The sequence below is a fragment of the Chionomys nivalis genome, chromosome X, assembly GCF_950005125.1.
Source record: "Chionomys nivalis chromosome X, mChiNiv1.1, whole genome shotgun sequence".
NCBI classification, from domain to species: Eukaryota; Metazoa; Chordata; class Mammalia; order Rodentia; family Cricetidae; genus Chionomys; species Chionomys nivalis.
The window spans coordinates 99,945,199-99,966,103 of record NC_080112.1 but is presented as its reverse complement, the minus strand read 5'-3'; the positions used below and the strand labels follow the sequence as shown (position 1 = coordinate 99,966,103).

At 44.6% G+C, this 20,905-nt stretch overlaps 2 protein-coding genes across 3 annotated transcripts; both read left to right on the top strand.

Moving 5' to 3' along the window:
- The first annotated feature begins 2,383 nt into the window (after positions 1-2,383).
- Armcx1 (armadillo repeat containing X-linked 1) lies at positions 2,384-6,411 on the top strand. 2 transcript variants are annotated; one of them, XM_057759219.1, is made up of 4 exons: positions 2,384-2,499; positions 3,329-3,407; positions 4,135-4,230; positions 4,496-6,411. In XM_057759219.1, exon 4 carries the CDS (start codon positions 4,627-4,629, stop codon positions 6,016-6,018), a length of 1,392 nt encoding a protein of 463 aa, XP_057615202.1. In that variant the 5' UTR covers positions 2,384-2,499; positions 3,329-3,407; positions 4,135-4,230; positions 4,496-4,626; the 3' UTR covers positions 6,019-6,411. The 2 variants fall into 2 exon arrangements, with proteins under 2 accessions (XP_057615202.1, XP_057615203.1); XM_057759220.1 differs by having other exon boundaries at positions 3,329-3,411.
- Positions 6,412-9,349: 2,938 nt separating this feature from the next.
- Positions 9,350-18,440, top strand: Armcx6 (armadillo repeat containing X-linked 6). Its single transcript, XM_057760725.1, has 3 exons — positions 9,350-9,363; positions 10,934-11,106; positions 17,316-18,440. The coding sequence occupies exons 1-3, from the start codon at positions 9,350-9,352 to the stop codon at positions 17,900-17,902; spliced, it is 774 nt and encodes a 257-aa protein (XP_057616708.1). The 3' UTR covers positions 17,903-18,440.
- The last annotated feature ends 2,465 nt before the right edge of the window (positions 18,441-20,905 follow it).

Here is a 20,905-nt window from a genome sequence, read left to right as displayed (position 1 = left end):
CTGAATACCCTGCTATCCTGCTGTGTATTCTACATTTTCCTTTCTCATTCATCTGTTAGTTGTTTCTATATTGTGGCTAATGTGAATGATGCTCCAATGAACATCAGAGTGCAGGCAGACATAGCTTTATCTCTTTGCAATCTCTCTCTCCCTTGTATATCTGTATGTGTGTGTGCATGTATCTATGAGCGCATGTGTGCTAGTTAGTTGTTTTTGTCCACTTGACACACAACTAGACATATTTGTGAAGAGGGGACCTCAATTGAGAAATGTCTCCATCAGACTGACCTACAGGCAAGCCTGTGGGGCTATTTTCTTGATTACTGCTGATGTGGGGGGATCCAACCCACCATGGAGAGCAAGCCGGAAGGTAGCACTCCTCCATGTTCTCTGCTTCAGCTAGTTCTTGCCCCTAAGTTCCTGTCTTTTTTTTTTTTAATTTTTTTTATTTTTTTTTTAAGTTCCTGTCTTGAGCTCCTATCTTAGCTTTCCTCAACTACCTGAAAATTTGAACATGGAAAAACACTTTCTTCCTCAAGTTGGAAGTTAGTAAGTGTTCTTTTTTGTTTGTTTTTTAATAACATACAATGACTTTGTTGACTGCTTTTTTTTAGCCAGTGTTTTATCACAACAATAGAAACATAACTAAGACAATACTTACATTTTTTTTGACTGTTGGAAACAACTTCTTATTGATTTCCATAATTGTTACACTATTTTCTATTCCTCAGCAGATTATTGTACCAGGGTTCAAATTCTCGACATCCTTCCCAGTAGTTGTTTTTCTCTTTTTGAGAAGAGCAATTCATACTTAAAATGAGGTGATGTCATAGGATAAGCAAGTCTATGATGGAGTATATATCTATATTTTTTTGAGTGGTTGGGTTTAGGGGTTTTCCAGTTGTTTGCAGCTCGTGAGTGTCTGGTAAAAGCTCTGACTCTTTTCCCTATTAAAATGAACAACTGTATGCACAGACTCTCAACACAACTTTAGGTAACAGTTGTCCAGATGAAACTGCCTGTTCTAGGTTAAGTGTGGTCAGTGCTGGCAGTAGACCTGGGAATACATTTGGCCAAGCAGTCATCAATGTGACTGTGAACTTGTCGGCAGTGACCCTGAAATAAGCTTAGGTTCTTCCAGGATCTCCAGGACTTCAGGAGGCCAGAGAGGCCTAGCAAGCTGTTCTTAGGTACTGCCAGCAGCAGGACCAGGAGCACCATGAATAAGGGCAGAGAGGGAGGCGAAAACAGTAAGATCTCCTGTGCAATGCGTAGATACTTATTGGGAATTTGGGGAAAGGCATTGCAGGAGCCAGATATATTTACTTAAGTGTGTTATCTGAATAGAGGTGGCATATATTATTGTAGTTACCCATGCGTGTATGCATGGGTATGTGTGTGTGTATTTGGACGGAGCAACAAACAGCTGCTCGAATACGGGGAATGAGAGGCTCTGGAATGTAGGAGGCAGCACATTCCTCACTTGGTAGGGCAAGGAGAATGGGACCCCCCCCCTCACTCTCAGCTGTCTCAGCTTCAGTAGACTGCAATCTAATCCAGGGGCAGGTGTTTAGCGTCATCAAACCTTTCTTGTAGCAAGCAGTAAAGATGTTGGGTACTTAAATACATGTTTTACTTTAATTAAATAAGTTAGGATTGATTATGTTGCTTTTATTTTACCAAATTGCAAGTTGAGGCAATAGTAGAAAAAAATGGAACAGTTCGTATAAAATGGTTCAAATCAGACAACTAGCCATCTTTTCTTAGAATATTCATAAGTCATTCAAAACATTCCAGTTTTCCGTTTTAAAAACAAATTAGTGCATTTTGAAAGCAACTATTTGCAATCAGTAGAAAATGTGTGATAAATGCATATATATTACAATTAGTTAGGTCCCCTGGGTTCTCCTCTTTTACTTCAAATTTTCTTCACACAAATGAAAAGCATAATTTTATATCCTCAGTGTAAAAGTAAAGCTGATTTTAAATAAGTGGGCAGAAAATGTTAAGAAACATAATTCCACTCCCTGTCTCCTTTTCTAAAATCCTGTTTGGTATAGGAGTGCTGGGGAAACGCTGGGCTTTCCCAGCTGAAAGGGGGAGGGAAGAAGGGAAAAGCGTTTGAGGCAGGAATAGAGAAAAGCCAGGATTATTCCTAGAAGAGAAAGAAAAGGCCAACGCAGCCTCTGTGTTAACCATAGAAAGGCAAATTCTAACCACAAAAGAAGCTCCTAGTTTGGGAACAAAACAAAGAGGAAATGAATAGCAGGACCTGGTGTGGCAGGGAAGGAAGGGGAAATGCTGCCTCCTGTCGCAGTGTTGGCGGGAGTGTAGTTGGTGTCCTGATCTCACTGGTGACGTGACCGTCACGTGAGCAGAAGCCGACGTGTGCAGACATCGTTTTAATTCTGCGCTACGTTTTGTGTTTGCTCTCTCGGTGTTATTGCTGAGCGGGCAGGCGTGCTGCAGAAGCAGGAGAAGTTGCCTGGATCCCAACAGGTCTGTGTTGCCGATGGGGGATGTCTGGGATCACTGTCTTCTGGGTAGCTGTTGACAGAGATGCTAGCCACTCAGTCTGCTCTCTTCACACTCTTGCAATGTCTTCGGACCGTCTTAGAACAAAAAAACAAAAACTCAAAACAAAAAACGGTGTACACTGGAGGGACAGATTTCAGGGGAGACCCCAGATTAGGGTTTGGGAGTTTGGGGGGGGGTGTCTTTGGCATGTTCTGAATCTGGAAGGGCAACTATTATGAATTGGTGCATGGATCCATCCACGAAGACAGAATTTAGAAGCAGTGAAGACTGTTATTAAGTAGGGCGCAGTACCTTTAAGAGCTAAGGGATAATCGACATTGAATTTCTGCATGTCAGTCTAAAAGCTGAGTTTGTCCAGGGACCATAAAAGGGTGGTGATGGCTTAGGGCTTTAACATAACTCGTGTCTGTCCTCCCATGTCCCCGCCTCAGGAAAAAGAACAGCTCTCATAGTCCTACAGAAAAAAATGGCTATCTTTGGGGGTGGGCTGGGTTGGGGAGAACTGAAGAGATCTGTCATCCTCCATAGCTCGAGTTTTTCTTACTCGCTGGGCCCGCCTCCGGCCCTGCGTTTCCCAAAGGGGTGTGGTTTTTACTGGGAAAATGGCCGACCACCGCATAAAGGAATGCCAGGATGTAGTACTATAGAGTCAGGGTGGTGTCAGCGGAGTCCAAAGAACTGGGGGTTGGGTGAGAAATAAAAACGTGAAAGCCGTCTGATCAATCAGGTCCCAGATTTGGGAACGCTGGCATTTAGACGGCTTAAGTTTTGTGTTCTGTCTCCGCTTAAGCGCCTGCATCTGTTGGATCTTGTTCCTGAAGACCAGTCCGAACGAGAAGCAGGGAGGCAGAAACGATTTCCAGAATCAAGTAGGTCAGAGGAAACGTGATGACACTGTTTGGGGTGCAGAGGGGAGGGCTACTGGGGTAGACAATAATGATGACAATGAACTCGAGTGGATTTAGACTTTCCCTGCATCTCTTTACTTTGGTCCTGAGCTTACCAAGGGAAGCATTTTGCAGATAAGAAGCTGAGGGAATGGTTAGGTGGGACTAACTGTAGCGAGTGCTGGGTTGGAGACAGGGAAGACATTATTCTAAAATACCGTGTGGTACAGTGTCCTTGGTGTTGGTCTAATAGGCACCTAGTTTGTTAGTCCTTAAGTTTGGTGAACTTAGAAACTGAGATGAGGGAGGAAAGAAATCTCGCAGAGCTGTGGAAAGCCATATATAATCGTCCAATCGAGTGAGAGGCTCTCTTCAAGATCGTCGGGGTGGCAGAAGCAGGAGTGGATGCACTCACAGTGTATCTGATTTCTAGGTACTGCTGTCCATTTCTTTACGAGGAAGGGTGGATATTGTCATCTTTGGGAGAAGTGTCAGATAGAGTAGTGGGGAGGGGGCAGGAGACTGATCATCCAAGGAGGAAGGGGAAGGAGATAATGCCACATTCCTGTGCACTGAGGAAGGTAATAGAAGTTAAGAAAGACTGCAGCGAAGGGCAAGGGCCTGGGAGATGGATATATATCCTAGGTTGGGTGTGAATTATCTGGCTCTTGAATTCTCAGATCAGACCTCTGTATTCTTTTGTTTGCAGATCTGCAAGAAGCTGGAAAGAAGGAAGGGACTACTGGAATCTCTGGTAGTATTTGTGAGGGTGACCCTGTGACCCTGACTCAGGACATCTGGAAGGGTAAAGATCATAAGCAACATATCAATTTATTCAATTTAGCATTCTTGGGATGGGTAGAAGAACATAAGATTGGAGAATCTGGGTGTTTGGAAAACTTCTAAAGTTGCTTCCAGATAAAGGAAAGGAATAATGAAGAGGATACCAAGTCCCCAATGCTAGCCAGTATCTCTGTATGTTTGTATGTTTGCAGGCAAGTGATCCAGTCTCCTTATGTACAAAGGCACAACTGGATAAGTCACAAGTCTGAAATCTCCTTTCTCTCCAGGTCTCACTGTATCTGCTGTTGTAGTTTCTCCTACCTACAAAATTGGAAGACTTTACCCCTGACCTGGGAATATTGCGGACCAGAGCAAGCCAGCTTTGTATCCTGGTTAAGGAATTCACCCCAGCTGTACCATGGGCCGCACCCGGGAAGCTGGATGTGTGGCTGCGGGCATGGTCATTGGGGCTGGTGCCTGCTACTGTGTATACAGACTGACTTGGGGAAAAGACGAGAATGAGAAACTGTGGGATGATGAAGAGGAGGAAGAGGAGGAGGAAGAGGTGGAAGAGTCTTGTAGTGACAAACTGGAAATGGGGGGCAAAACTGAGAAAGGAGTTAAGACTAATGTTGGGGTGGGGGCAGGAGACAAACCTCAGGATGACTCAAAGGCCAAGGTTGATGTAGATGTGGGACCTGAGAATGGTCCAGGTGTAAAGAAGGAAGCACACCCAGAATCCCAGGGTGGAGGGGGCCTAGAAGCTAAGGCTAAGGCCCTTTTCAAGATCCTGAAGGAACAGGCAAGTGCGAAGGCAGGCAGAGGGAACAGGATTGGTACTATCTCTGGGAGAAGGACCCTGACATCGAGTTTGCCCTGCCCAGGAGGCAGGGGTGGAGGTTGCCACCCGGGCAGGAGTGGCTCTAGGGCTAGAAATAGGGCAAGTGGAAAACCGAAGAAAAAGAATCGAACTAAGAGCACCAAGACTCCAGCCACAACGTGGCCTGTACGCAGGACCAAGTTCAGCTTTCCTTATAAAATTGATGATATTCTGAGTGCTCCTGACCTTCAAAAGGTCCTTAACATCTTGGAGAGAACAAATGACCCTTTTACTCAGGAGGTGGCCTTGGTCACACTGGGTAACAATGCAGCATATTCATTTAATCAAAATGCCATACGTGAATTGGGTGGGGTCCCAATTATCGCAAAACTGATAAAAACAAGAGATCCCATTATTAGGGAAAAGACTTACAATGCCCTTAATAACTTGAGTGTTAATTCCGAAAATCAGGGCAAGATTAAGACTTACATCAGTCAAGTGTGTGATGACACCATGATCTGTCGCCTGGACTCAGCCGTACAAATGGCTGGACTAAGACTGCTAACCAACATGACTGTGACCAATCATTACCAACATTTGCTTTCCTATTCTTTTCCAGACTTTTTTGCCTTGTTATTCCTGGGAAATCACTTCACCAAGATACAGACTATGAAACTAATTATAAACTTTACTGAAAATCCAGCCATGACAAGAGAGCTGGTCAGTTGTAAAGTACCATCAGAATTGATTTCCCTCTTTAACAAGGAATGGGATAGAGAGATTCTTCTTAACATCCTTACCCTTTTTGAGAATATAAATGACAACATAAAAAGCGAAGGGCTTGCATCCTCCCGGAAAGAATTCAGCAGGAGCTCGCTATTTTTTTTATTCAAGGAGTCTGGAGTTTGTGTTAAGAAAATCAGAGCATTAGCCAGTCATAAGGATCTGGTGGTCAAAGTGAAAGTTCTCAAAGTGCTAACCAAACTGTAATTTGTCATGTGCCCCAAGCCCTGCTGACGTAACGTTTCTTCAGTCTGCACGTGGGGACAATGTGCTTTGTAACTTCTCTGATTTTCATTGTGCTTGCGTGGCAAAGAGATTCTCTGAGCTGCTATTTAGGGATGATGAGCATCACAGATTATCAATAGCCCTTGATGCTGGCTTTAGACTGAGCCATCTTAAATATGCCAAATACATATTAGAGCTTACACAAAGAAAGCATTTATGAATTCAACTTGCTTACCTAGGTGGAGATATTTTTATTGGTTGCCCAAACTGACAGTGAAGTAACTATATGTCATAAATGAGCTATACTTTTGTATTGGTTTAAATTTGTTCATCTAAGAGTTGTGCTTTATCAAAAAAGTTATGTTTAAGTAAAAGAGAAAAGAAAAGACATTGTCTTCGTCCTTGGGTTCAAGGTGTGTGTGTGTGTGTGTGTGTGTGTGTGTGTGTGTGAGAGAGAGAGAGAGAGAGAGAGAGAGAATACATAAAATTAAAGACTATTTTTGTATGTTTATAAAATCCGGAAGATCTTCTAGTCATGGGCAAACGCTTCCTATTGGTGCTAAGAGGCAGCAGAAACTACTGTATACAGTGGTACCCTGGGAATATTTTAAGGGGAAGGGTGAGTTTGAAGAATAAGAAACAAAGGGTCTGAAGATTATTGAGGGCAGACTGGTGGAAGAAAGGCCTGGAGGTGGGACTTCAGCTTCAGAGAGCAGGCTGGTGAACCTGTGTCAGGATTAAAGAGGAGGTCCTTATAGAAATATTCATAAAACATCAATGGAGCTGACAGGTTATTAGGGAAGGATTCTTACAGACAATTGTCCGAGAATAACAGAAGATTAGCAGAACCACAGGCATGTGTAGATGCTGCTAAACTTGACATAAAGAGCCCTTTAAGAAGGTTATCTGCCCAGGAGCGCTCTGCTCAACACTCGATTGATGCTACACTTCTTATCAATCACTGTGGCCAGGAATTACTGCTTGCTTCGCCTCAGACTCTTTGAGTATGCCCACGGTGTACTGTGCTCTGTGGATTCGAGCGGTAATGTCCCCTGTTACTCTCAAATAAGAATCAGTATTCTTTGGTTAATCTCTCTCTGGTGTTCCATTTTCATTTATTTGTTTTTATTTAGGTTAATTATAAGATAAGCTGGATCCAACAAGTGCTGGGTGAGCCTAGTGTGGGGCGTGGCCCACTTCCTGACGCACCAGCATTTCCCTGGAAGGTTGCAGCTCTCATTTTAGGAAAAGTAGGATCCTGGCCTGTGACTGTCTGTGGTCAGGGAGAAGTCAGTTTCTTCACTTTTTAGGGATGATAAAGTACGATTAATAAAAACTCAGAGAGAGAAATTGGGATTCAACCGGAAGATCCGAAAAGCAAAACAGACAGTTACTGGCTCTTACCTCCACCTCGGTTCGAAATGGCGATCCTGCCTCCAGGAATCTCAGAATGAGACTGTGACTGAGAGCTGTCTCCTGTTTTATAATCCTCTCCAGTTCTGGGACTAAAGGCATGCACCATTACCGCCTGGTTTCTATGGCAACCACTGTGTCTACTGGGATGAAAGGTGTGTGTTATTGCGGCCTGGTCTAGAAGGCTGGCCAGTGTGGCTGTTTTACTATTCTGATCCTCAGGCAAGTTTTATTTACTAAAACACAAGTGAAATGTCACTATAGGATGAGGTTAAAAGACTCAAGGGATAGCCTGCTATTTTGATTTTCTCATTAAATACTTTTCGGATCTGTGTCCATCTAAATGTGCACTCAAGGATAATTTTCTAAGAATGGGGCTCATTTGGTTAAATCGTCCCCACTCCCCATGAAGCCGAACTTTTCAAGGCTCAGGAAATAGGCTTTCTTTCTTTAATTCATACTTCATCGGCCTTGTTTCTAAAGAAACTCCTGCGTAAGATTATTTTTCCATGCTGGCTGCTTACATTACACTTACCCCACATCCCAGACTGAAGTTTGTCACTGGTTTGTCTGTTTAAGTTGTGGCTCTTCCTTGCTTTTAAGCCAGAACAGTGTCAGCTTTATTGTTAGGTCTCCTGTGTGCTCAGGCTGAGGGCGAGGTGGGGGCAGGGAGGGGGTATTTACAACCAACAGTGCCTCACCCTCTCCAATGGGGCCTTGTCAGGTTTGTGTTGAGAACTTGGGCAATGTGTGTGCTTGAAGAGGGGTGTGGGAGCATTGGGAGGGAAGGCCAGGGATGGAAGCCTGGTGGAGGGCTAACTCTGTCTGCATAGGTTCCTGCAACTGTAATTTGATCCCCTATTGAGAGTGGGCCGACCATTACCATCCTGAAAGGTGGAAGGGGAGCTCTAATAAAGGCAGCTTTGTTTGAGCTTGTGGCCTCCTCATTTACTCAGCCTACTGAGCTTGCAGAGGGTATAGCATGTTTTCAAATAAAATGGAACTTCCTTTTCAAAATAAAACACAGAATGATAATTTATTACTGTGCGAAATAGAATTAATAAGCACAACAGGTTCTTAATGTTTCCTGCTTATAGCATTTTCTCCCTAAGATCAATGTTGATTACGATCAGCGTCTTCATAGAAGGTTGTTTATTTAACAGTCTGGAATTTGGGCAATTTCGATAGATACTGCTCCCATCAAAGTAGGAGGCCTGGTGGAGAACTGCTTCATTTATCTTTGTTTATGTTTTCTTTATCCTGAAAATGTGATTAGTGACTGACATTTCCTTATTTTCTCTTTCTAGCTTCTAGGTTTTGGTCATACTATAGAATCCCTAGGATCTCATAAAATATATTATTTTTATAAATGTATTTAATGTTTTATTGAGAATATTGCTTATGGGACTGCTCGGTGGTTAGAAGCACTGACTGTTCTTCCAGAGGACACAGGTGTGATTTCCAGGACCCATATGATGACTTACAATCATGTGTAAGTCCAGTCCCAAGGGGACCCAGCACCCTTTCTGGCCTCCGTGGACACCAGGCACGCACACGATGCAGACATACATGCAGGTAAAATATTCATACACATAAAATAAGAAAAATAAATCTAAACAATAAAACCTTAGTTTTCAATACAATTTCCTGGACAAAGCACTTGGTTTGTGGAGGGGCTTTTATATTTCATCAGGCTTTGACTATTTGTGACATGTTGCTCTATTCCATCATAGAAATCTTATTTTTATGTCTGCTACCTTTGAGGAGCAGCGAAGTTCTGTCTTTTACCACAGAGCTCATTTCATTAAAAATTAAAAGTCTTCTGGTTTCTTTGCTCAGGACTTGAAAATAGAGCCAGAAACAAAACCTTACCTGGTGACACCTTAGTCAGATACGCAATATGAGGAACCACGAGTAAAGAAAAAGGGGAACTAAGGTAAGGATAGATGAAAAGCAAACACAAAAGTTAGTTACTGTCTAGACATAATGTTTCAAAGCACAGTTGATGAAATTGCAGTTCCCGAGAACAGGGTCAGCGGCAGGAAATGTAAAGCGTGTGTGTGTTTATTTTATGTGGTGCTAGAGAGAAAATCCAGGGCTTTTGATAAAGTCAGGCAAGCGCTCTGCCACTGAGCCACATTCCTAAGCGTCTGATCTCTTGGTCAAAGTCTGCCTTACAGGCCATTAATTTTTGTGTACGTCCATGGGTGGGTTCAGGCTCGCTTTGTTAGGTGGCACTATGTCATGTGACAACTCAAGCTGGAGCTGGAAACAGGGGTGCCAATGACTTGGGCTCTAGGAATGTCCAAGCATGTGAATCTTTGTTTTCTTTCTTCTGGCCAGAAAACAAAGCAGTTAACCAGGCTCCAGGATTAGGCAAGGATGGCATATAAATTGAAGTAGGAAGGAGATGCCATTATGCTCAGAGTCTTGTGATTGCTGTGGGAAACCAAGGGAAGAAATGCCCAGGCTGTGTTCTAAGGAACAGTTTTACTCTATGTGTACAGCAAGGCCCAGGGTATATTAGTCCCAAAATTCCAAACCCTTCACTATTCAAAGATTGGGACTTTTATACATTTTTTTGTGTCTTCTAGTTAAATACATTGTGATTTGGCTATTTTAGAGTAGGAGGCAGTGATTGCTAGAATGAGAAGGGAGGGCAAAGGCAAGGGGCTTCAGGGGAACTATGTGGTCGGTTGAGTACATGACAGCTTGCACACATGCCTGTGCTGGACACTGACCAGACCGCATGGCTGTTTCTTGTTTTTCTTTCTCACAGCCCTCTAGGGGTCCCTCGTTCTACCACATTATGAGTCCATTATGAAGGGTTCTATAAGGACCACAAGATAGGATACACTACACTTAGGGCTTTGAAAATTATTTAGTTTGGAAAAGTGGTCTGGACCAAAATTTTGGAGTCAGCAATTGAAGTGCTCATATATAAGATTTTCCCCTCAGGAAGCATTACGATAAATGTGCTAATCAGCACATTTGAATAGTATAAAATTTATTGGCCAGTCTTCTTACGCAACATATAATATGTATGCTGTCAATCTGTATATTACAAACAAAGAACAGACACTAAAATATAATAACTAAAGCATAGTTAAATCCTGAAGATATGAGTAGTTTTAAATCATTTTTATCAAGTGTTGGTATTAGGTTGTGTTGTTTGATTTTCACATACATAATCATATCTCTATGTTGATATAGAAAGCTATCTCATTTAAAAACATTTTTGTTTGTGTATGTGCATGGATATTTTGCTTGCATGTATATCTGTGCATCATGAATACATGGTACACAGAGACACCAGAAGAGGGCATTAGCAGATGGTTGTGAGCCACCACGTGGGTTCTGGCCATCAAACCTAGATGATCTTTAAAAACAGCCAGTGTTCTTAACTGCTCAGCCATATCTCCAGCCCCCCTTTTCCCTTCCATTCTAGGCAGAGTTTCACTATGTAATGTTTCAAAATCTCCAGGCGGTTCCTGAGGGGCCTGCCCAAGATCCCCAGGCAGTTCCCTGAGCAGCTAGCGGCGGGAAATGCTGGCGAGTCCCGGGCGGGCTCGCAGAGCAGAGGGGCGGGTGCCGACCCCGGAGCAGCTCGCGCGGTAGGTCCAGGTCCACCACCCGAGCAGCGTTGGGTTCCCAACTGTGAGCAGGCACATGGGTAGGGACACGTGACAGACACATAGTGTGAATCAGAACTGGACATTTATTACTTAGAGGAGAGAGAGAGACAGAGAGAGACAGACAGACAGAGAGACAGAGACAGAGAGATACGTGTGCACACTTACGTTAAGAGGGGACAGCGGACAGCGAGAGAGATTCAAGATGGCGGGGGGGGGCAGGGGTCAGAGGTCACTGGGAGTAGGCATGGCTTGTCCCTTAAAGGGACCAGAGACCAAAAGAATAACATTATGTAGTCCAAACTGGCCTGAAACTCAAACATGATATCCCCTTGTCTCAACCTCCAGAGTACTGAGATTACGTGTGCACAACATCATGCTCAGCCCAGAAATATCCCCCAATAAAGAGAAATTTTATCAATTTTTTCTTCATTAAATTTTAGTCTCTTCAAAAGTTTCCCATATTATAATGCCATGAAGATTATATACATTATATCGTAGAAGCTTTGTTGTTTTGCCATTCAAATCTGGATTTATAATTCACTTGCAGTTTATTTTGTTTTTTTTTTTTTTTTTTTGGTTTTTCGAGACAAGGTTTCTCTGTGGTTTTGGAGCCTGTCCTGGAACTAGCTCTTGTAGACCAGGCTGGTCTCGAACTCATCACCTTTGTGTTGGTTATGTTGGTGTGTGTGTATTTTAGACTTCCTATTCCTTTATCGTTGCATCAATGTCCTTGCATTTTGTCACAGTTAATATAGTTTTATAATGTAATATAAATTTGATACTGTAGATTATCTTGATTGTTAACTTTTAAGATTATCTTGGTTATTCTTGGCCCTTTCCATTTCCACATAAGGTTTTTGTTTTTAGAACTGAGGATTGAATGCAGGGACTCAGGCATGCTAGGCCAGGGCTATATCACTCTGATCCTTCTACATAGGCGTTAAACAATGTTTGTTAAACACACATAGTTTAGGATTTTTATTGGGATTACACTGAATCTACAGACCAATGTGGTAAAAATTAATGTTGTTGGTTGGAAGCATCACCCCAGCTCCCTAATACCCCTTTATATAAAAAGTCTGGATTGATTGCCTGGGGGCTTCACCCCAGCTCCTGGCATAAGCCCCCTCCCCTGGGGAGTTACCTCAGTCCAAACCCCATCTCCAAGAAAGCCTGCTCAAATGGTGACTCCTCCTCAGGGAGGGTCAAGAAAGCCCACCAAACAATAACCTCGCTCCAGGGAAGGCCAGGACCACTCCCACAGGCTATTTAAATTGCCCCCCAGAGAATGAACACATGGTCTCTGGGTTTTGCGTGGTCTCCCCTTCTCTCCCTTTTCCTCACCTTGTTTTTCCGGGGTCACCCTTTATTTGGTCTAATTTGGTTTGATTGGAATTATTTGCATCGGCAGAGAGGTTTGGCTTAAGACAAAATACCTAACAAATGTATTTATGATATTTAGTTTAACAGTCCAGAATCATGGTCTACCCTCTTAATTATTTTGGTCTTCTTAAATTTCTCTTAGTTTTCAGGTTTAAAACATCATGGTTTGAAGAATTTTCCAAATAAAGGAGACCATTGACTTATTTATACAGGGTGTAGAAACTAGGACCTCATGCGTATGAGGTAAGACATGAAACTGTACATATCCAAGCCTTTTTTGTACTTTTTACTTTGAGAAAGAGCTCACTAAGATGCCAGAGTTGACCTTGAACTCACTCTGAAGCCCAGCCTGGATTTGAGCTTGTGAGATACTCTGTCTTTCATTTCCTGAGTATTAGAACTGCATTTCTCTCTTCTCCTTCAGAGATTCCCATATGCATATGTTTGCCTGTTTGATGGTGGTCCTTGGATTGCTTAGGCGGTGTTCAGGTTCCTTTCTTCTCTTTGCTTTCTGTTACTCAGAATTCATAATTTCAATTTTCCCATCCTTATGTTCACCAAATCTTTTTTTTTAAAACCTAAGCAGATGCATTGTTATCACTCTAGTGATTTTATTGTCATTATTGAAATGTTTGATCTCAGAGTTCCTTTCCCCCCCTTCCCTTCTCCTCCCCCCTTTCCTGTCACTCTCCTGCCCCTTCTCTTTCTCCCTTTTTAGTTTCTATCTCCGTAGAATTTCTGGGTTTACTGAGAAAGCAACATTAGTTTCCTTTTTCGTGGTTTTGTAGTCTTTGTTTAACGAGTTCAATGGCAGGCTTCCTCTGGAATGCTTGTGTTAGTTTATTGTTTTCCTGTGTGTTGGCCAGATTGTCTCGTGTTTTCATGTCTTTCAATAAATTTTTTCTTAAAAAAAAAAAAAAAAACAAAGCCCCAAACACACACTATGATTTATTTTCGCAACTGGAAGTGGGACTCTGCTTCTTTCACGGGGCTCTATTTTGCTATGAAGTATGGTGGCTTTTTGTTGCTTGCTCATTTTACTAAAGTGGTCTGAAAAAAACTATATTCTTTTTTTGTCTGCAGCCACTTTAATGCATGTTCCATTAGTTTAACATCCAGCTACTGAGTCAATAGAGACTTCCTTCAACACTTGCAAGCAAATCCAATCAGATAAACAAAATAGGGAGGGGGAATGGTGTGGGGGGAGGAGAAGAGGAGTGGGGATAGGGGGAGGGGAGTGGGGGGAGGGGGCAATATGTGGGAGGAGGGGGAGGGAAATGGGAAACGGGGAGCAGGTGGAAATTTTAATTAAAAAAAGAATAAAAATAAAGAAATAAAAAATATGCTATTGTTTTCACATGGACGTGTGTGTTGTGGGCACGCCTTAAAGACTCATTTGCATAATTTAGAAACTTTCCTTGGATTTTACTTCTGTATTTTTCCCATTCTGCACCTATATAAATAAAAAGACCAAGATGAGAGATTAGGCTCATCTTGGTCTTTTTATTTATATTTTTATTCTATTTGGGGTCTTACTAGGTATCCCTGGCTGACCAGGAACTTCCTGTGTAGAGAAGGCTGGCTTCAAACTTGCAGAGTTCCACCAGCTTCTGCTTGGAGGGATGCTACTAAACATTTCTGCCACCATGCTCAATAATGTCCCTAGATCTGTGCGTGCATTATGGATTTCAGAAACTGGCTGGAGCTTTACCAACCTCTTCTTCCTCAGAACATCTTTCCCCCCAGGATTTCCACTCAATTGATGCAGTCTATTTTTTAAACCTTAATTGATGTTCCACGCCCCAGGTATTAGTGAATAAAAATATTTGCCCTTACACATTTTCAATGAATGTCCCTAAAGTAGACATTTCATCCTTGAAAGTGTTCTGAATGAAAGAAAAGCCCTTTGAGCTGATTCTTCAGAGTCACCGGAACAGGAGAAATCAATAGTCATAGATTTTCAATAACATAGTCTGTCTTGCTGTTTTTAGGACTGGGAACACTGTCGGGGAACATGGGCAGGTTTCTTTAAGGTTACCGAGTTCTTTTACTGAAGTTCAGCTCTTCATTCTCTCTTGACTTTTCTGACTGGCGTAAGGCTTTGATTAGTTCCTGCAACTCCAATAAACCTGTTTCTGACAGATTTACCCATCTTGCACTGCTTTTCTAAAGAAATGGGATTTGGGAGTTTTATACGCTGCCATTTTATTACAGCGTTTTCTTGATTAACAACTGTATTTCTTCATAACAGAATTATTGCTCCTGAGTTGCCTGCGCTTTTGTCATGGATGTGAGCGTCTGTACAGGGAAGCCCCTCTGTGTTTTTGAGTAGTAAGTTCCAAGGTGCCAGCCTTCCCAGTACCTCAGGTTTTGATAGAAAGCAGCTGCTCCAGATCAGATGACACGGCCAACCTTTCGCTATAGAGGACCATCATTTGGGCAATACTTCACAGTTGCTAGTTTTGTCTCACCTTGCCAAGAACTGTGAATAGATTTCTTTCATTTCTTCTTATTTTCAATGAAAACACCTATTTTGGTTTTGAGGTAAAATCAATTAAAGTGTACTTTTAATACCTCCCTTTCTTTATAAGTGAAGGGGGAGAGAGAGAAAAAAAAGAGAGAGAAAGAGAGAGAGAAAAGGAGAGAGATTCTGTGTTACCATGTCCCTCTTCTATACTTCTCTAAGAGGGATTGTCTAGGAGTTTTTATTTTCCAACTAGTTCATACCGAGGATCAATCAATTTGTCAAAATTATGGTTGAATTGCTCCCACAGCTATTGGCTCTGGAATCTTCTGCTTTAAGCAAGCTACTTGTGACTGGCTTTATCTGTACCTCCAAACTGGGGAGAGGGGTATTATTTTACCTAGCGCTCTGGTTCCATCTCTGTTGCTATAGTAAAATACTCTGATGGAAGCAACACAGGGCTGGGTGTGGTGTGCTGGCCTTGCCTTTAAGCCCAGCACTGGAGAGACAAAAGCTGGTGGCAGTGGAAGCTGGAGAGCGCGGCTCATTGGTGGCTTGGATCTTAAGTGAGGAAGAACAGTGGAGGCAAAGCTCTTTTGATCCAGCTATCAGCTCTTGTTGACCTCAACAAGATGGTTTTTATGGCCACATAAAAGAGAAAAAAAGAGGAACTTCTCAGGTTATGAATAATTTGGTAAGAAAATGGTGATTACCTGGGAACATGGTGGGCCGAGCTCATTTTAGCTCTGTAAATGGTCCATGAAGTTGAGGGGGCGGAACCGGTTTGGGAATCTGGGGTGGATATATGTGGGAAATGTTCTACAGAGTCCTAAGTTAGTAAAAGGTTGGCTCTGTAGCCTGTGATCCAGCCATAAACAACGATGGACTTTACACATAGATGCTAGTTTGTCTGTCTGTCTCTAGAGGGCAGCACACACCAAAGGAAGGGAAGAGGAAGTCGTCCTCAGGATGTTTGTGACTAAAGAAGTTTTTACTCTTTTAAGGAAACAATAGGCTCGGGAGCCAGTGGGAAGACCTTGGGTGAAGTGAAGCTGTGTAGAAGAACCTCCTCTTCCATTCCCACTCCCAGAAAAGCCCTAATCCTAGTCGCCTTTGGTTCTGTGAGAGCAGAACCAGCATCTAGTGTCCCCTAATCCTGGTTCCCTTTGGTTCTGTGAGGACAGAAGTGGCATCAGCTATGGAAAGAGGGGTGGGAAGCTGCAGCACAAACTAGCACAGCAGTGGTGGAGGAGCACACAGGGCAGAAACTCACTGGGAGACAAGGTGGACGGTGTGCTGACAATATTTCATTTTAGTTAGTTAGTTTTATGTACAAATTAATGGGTGTCTTTATGATGTTTTCACATATATCACTGGATCTTGCTCATTTTATGAGTTTATTTTAGTTGTATAAAATAATGGGCATCACAATTACTTATATCTTCATGCAGGCATCTAGCACACTGGGCTTAAATGGCCAGCTTCTAAAGCTGGAATCTAGAGGAGGCATCCCTGAGGCTTCTGTACTAGTGCACAACCAGACTTGACTCGTTCTTGATCATTTTCCTGTAGATAATCTGAGAAAAGGGAGGAAGTAAATCCTTCCATTTGGTGTGACATCATGGAGAAAGTGTGGGAATTGGTCATGACAACTGGGAGCACAGGACACAGAGGCAACTCTATTTCTGCCTTGCTCACTCTTTGTCTCCCCTCACCTAGCACTCCTTTTTATTTAAGGACCAGCAAAAGGCAGGTGTTACAGGTGAGAAGAAACTTCAGAGAGAAACATTTGCAAGTTCTGATTGTGAAATGAGGGAGCTAGTAAGGGAGAAATGGAGGAAGGCAGCAAGGGACTGAGAACTAGAGAGGGGGAGGGAAGGGGAGAGAGGGAGAGCAGCGGGGAGATTAGGTGTTGGCATGTCCTTCTGTGTTGCTTTTAGGGCATTAAGAGACTGTGATCAGGACACACGACTAGTAATATGGGACCAAGAATGCTGTCACTAGAGAACATTGTCAATGAGACCTATCAGTGAGTTTCCATGGATATGAGATATGCTCGGTTGCTGAACTACAAAAACCTGGTTTGCAGGTCAGGTCTTAAAGTGCCTAGAATGCTATTCCCCAACCTCAACAATGGACCAATCGGTTAAAAAAGACCAAAAGCATGTGCTGCTTAAGGAAGGGTTGATGAAAGACATTAGTCTCAACTCAAGAATGAGAAAAACCAAAGTCCCAAGAATGGGAATTAAATGTAGAATTAAATAATTTGTAAAAAGGATTTAGAAGGTGACAAAGAAACTATCTTATCAATAAAGAACAATTACCCTTTGACCAACCGAGAAGCTGATATTTGGAACTCTGAAGCCAAGAAATTTTTTCTTGAGCTCTAGACCTGACCAAGTGTGCTTCCATCCAGGGAAAAACCATGTCCACCGAGCCCACAAATGCTGGCTTTCCCCTTAGCCACAATGTCAGTAGGCACTGGGCCAGCGTCTCAGTGGTTGCAAACAGGATCCCCACCCCCCAGACTACTGTGAGGGAGAAGGCTTTGTGTGTCCCAGAAAACCCGAACACCAGTATTGGAAATCAGGGCCAGATTGAGATGTCCATCCATGAAGTGTGTCAAGAGATGGTGTTACATTGCTGCAAGTCATTTCTGCAGCAGGCCGGATTAAATCTGCTAATAAGCATGACGGTTATTAATAACATGCTTGCCAAGTCGGTTTCAGACCTGAAGTTTCCTTTGATATCCGAGGACAGTGGATGTGCAAAGGTTCAGGGTTTGGAAGCACTGGTGGGTTTGTCTGAAAAACCAGAGTTGGCTGGGGAAGCGCTGGCTGCCCAAATGCTGTTCTCCTTCATGCTCCCCTTTATGAGAGGTGGGAACAGAGAGATGGCGTGGAGGCCTTCAGAGAGATGCTCGTGGAAGCCTTCTCCCCATAAGCGGCTGTCTCCAGCAGAAGGAGACTGAATCCACCCAGGGCCCCAGCAGTTTACTAAGGGCAGAGAAGCTGCAGTGGGAGCAAGCAAGGATGCAGCCTTAGCCAGTCATCTCCTCCTTGGGCGAAAGTTCCAATAGCTAAAAGGAGGGCCACACTCTTCTTGGCCAGGCAGCGGCTCCCTGGAACTGTGGGCAACTTGTGGGTTTTGTAGTCTGCAGGAAAAGTGCATTGTAAATTGCTCCCTTGCAGTCTTCCTCCTGCGGTAAAAGGTAAAGGGATCACCGTTGGCTGCTAGCTGCAGATAACGGACATCAAATCACAGCATCAACAGAGCTGTCCTTGCCTGTGGTGATCTCCCTGTCTAGGCACGACCACTTAGCAGAACTGACACCCACATGGGAGCTCTTCGAACTTGCATCTGCTGCCACTGCTAAGGCTGAAGTATTTCCCCCATTCCTCTTTCCTGTACTAGCTGATGGATGGCTAGCATGTTAATCAAAGAAATGCACCCCGTCCTGTCCATTGTACCGACTGACCCTCTTCCACCCAAGCCCCCACCTGTGTGTATCATCAATAAACTCGTGTGCTTTGATTGGCAAGAAAATTGAAGGGGGCACGGGCCTCATCTTTGACTTTGGTCTGCACAAGCAGGGAGACAAAATGCACCATAGAGTCCAGCTGCCTGGGCCCCTGCTCCCTGACAGGCACACTTGCCAGTGCTCAAGGAGGCAGGGGCAGAAAGGGATTGCTGCACCAGGGTGAAGGAGGTGCAAGAGGGGCTCAGGGGAGGGGCGAGGGCAGGGGTAGATTCAAAACCTGTGTGCAGATGGAGAGGAGACCACACCCTTGAAGCAGTCACCCCAGGGCCCTGAGTAAGGAAGCCCTTAAGCAAGAGGTGTTCTTGACTGGCCTCCTGTGGACCTGTGTCTATCTGGTGGAGGCTTCTCCCAGGAGGGATTGCCACGTGACTGGCCCCTGCTAGGTTCATATCTATCTGTCCCCTTAAGATGCTGTCAAAACCACTTTCAACCCCCTTCCTTCCTCGGGGTCCCAAGCACTGCTTCCTGGAAGGGTGAGAGGGTTGGCAGCTGCTCCACTTTGGGGGGACCCTCCTTTCTTCTCTAGCCTTCCTAGAGGTAGAGCATCCAGGAACTCCCCAGAAGGATAGTGAGGCAAATGCTGTCAGTGCTGTTCATGACTTGCCTGCAGAGATCCACGTAGCCATGCTCCACCTCTGAGATCCACATAGCTCTGCAAGGAAGAGGAGGCTCCTGTGCACTGAGCCATGCATCTGGGCCTGCCCAACTCTCTCTCTCTCTCTCTCTCTCTCTCTCTCTCTCTCTCTCTCTCTCTCTCTCTCTCTCTGTCTCTCTCTCTCTCTCTCTCTCTCTCACACACACACACACACACACACACACACACACACACACACACACACACACCCTGCCCATTTCCAAAACTCTGTCCCGCTCCCCTTAGCTCCTGCCTCACCAAGCCTAGCTTCTCTGCATGGTTGCCATGTAGGAGGCAGCAGACAGCTTCCCAAAGCCATGGCAAAGCAGGGGATCCACGAGCTTCCTATGTGAGGCCATGCTGCTGCTGCTGCTGCTGCTGCTGCTGCAGGACAGGTGTCATGAACATGTTGTTGACCCTGGGGTGTTGTTCTGGATCACTGTTCCCTGTGCACCACTGGTCTGTGTGCAGAGTGCCCTGCCTTCAGCCTGCTCTCCTCTGGGCGTCTCTCCATAGCTTTCATTTCTTCTTCTGCCTCCACACGCCATTTGAGTTCCAAGTCTCCTGTTTGTATCCTCTTCCCAGCAGCATTCCATGCTGGCCAGTAAACTGGGGTGCCTGCCAGGCCCCTGGACCAACTCTGGGAAGTTGTCCAACCAGGAGTGGATACTGACCATCTCCAAGGTCCTGGGAAACGGGATGAGGTCGATGGCCTGTGATCAGTGCCACACCACACAGTCATCACAGTCCATGCCTTGGACTGCCTCGGCTGGCTGAGAGACACTGTCTTGCTTCTCAACAGCTGCTGGAGGATTCTTCCCCCAGCAGGCATCCCCACCACAACCATCTGCATCCCCTTTGAGCCTAGAGTTCCACGTTTTGGCTGGGTGATGTGCATCGAAGGAGGATTTTGTGCACACACCTGCATCCTCTTGTCCTGGTCCAGTCTGCCTTGCCAGTGCTGTCTTCAGTGACAGCTCACTGCCAGGCCTCCTTAACCTCAGCACAGAGGCAGGGCACAGGCTCCTGTCCTTGATGAAGCTTCTGACCCAAATTAGCATGCGCCTCCCTACATCTCTGCACATCACAGAACCCTCAGTTCCCGATCGCGTGCCGTGGTCAAGCATCTCCCAGGCACTTGAGGCTTGAACATGCAGCTGTCTCCTAACCCAGGGAGGACCTCAGAAGCTTCCAGCACACCTCTTGAGCAGTTGTGCTTTGTGCCCAGGAAAGTCATCTGGGACCAAAGCTGCTCCATCACATACATGGTCCTGGCCCATGTCGCCCCCTGCTGTTCATTTGCTGGTAGTGCCTTCCTGAAAATGTTCCTTGGGTGTTCATGCAGACAGAGCTTTCTTGTCTGCCCCCTCATCCCTTGAGTGGTCCTAGTGTAGAGCCAAAGTAGGAGGCCAGTTTCAAGGGCGGGGGGAGCTTCTGATTCAGGAAGAATACGAATGGAGTTGTGGAATAATATCTCCGAGACCCCATCCTTATGGATACAGACAACGCAAGACCAAAATAGCTCTGGATCACAAAATGTGCCTGTCTGTCGCTGGGCTTTTCCCCCACAAACACTGAACTAGGTCACCCAAGCTGCCTTGCCGCCCCCGTCTACAGATCTGTACCCTGCTTGGCCTGAGCTGCCTCCTCTGTCGTGTGAGCCTGCCGCAAACTGCCTTCAGTTCCTGAAAGAGCCCTGGGCTTGCTGCTGCTGCTCCTGAGTACCTTCCTGTGTGGTGCCCCAGGGCACTGCTTCTCCACCCTCCTGGAGCCCTCCCCTGCCACCTGTTGCTCCTGGG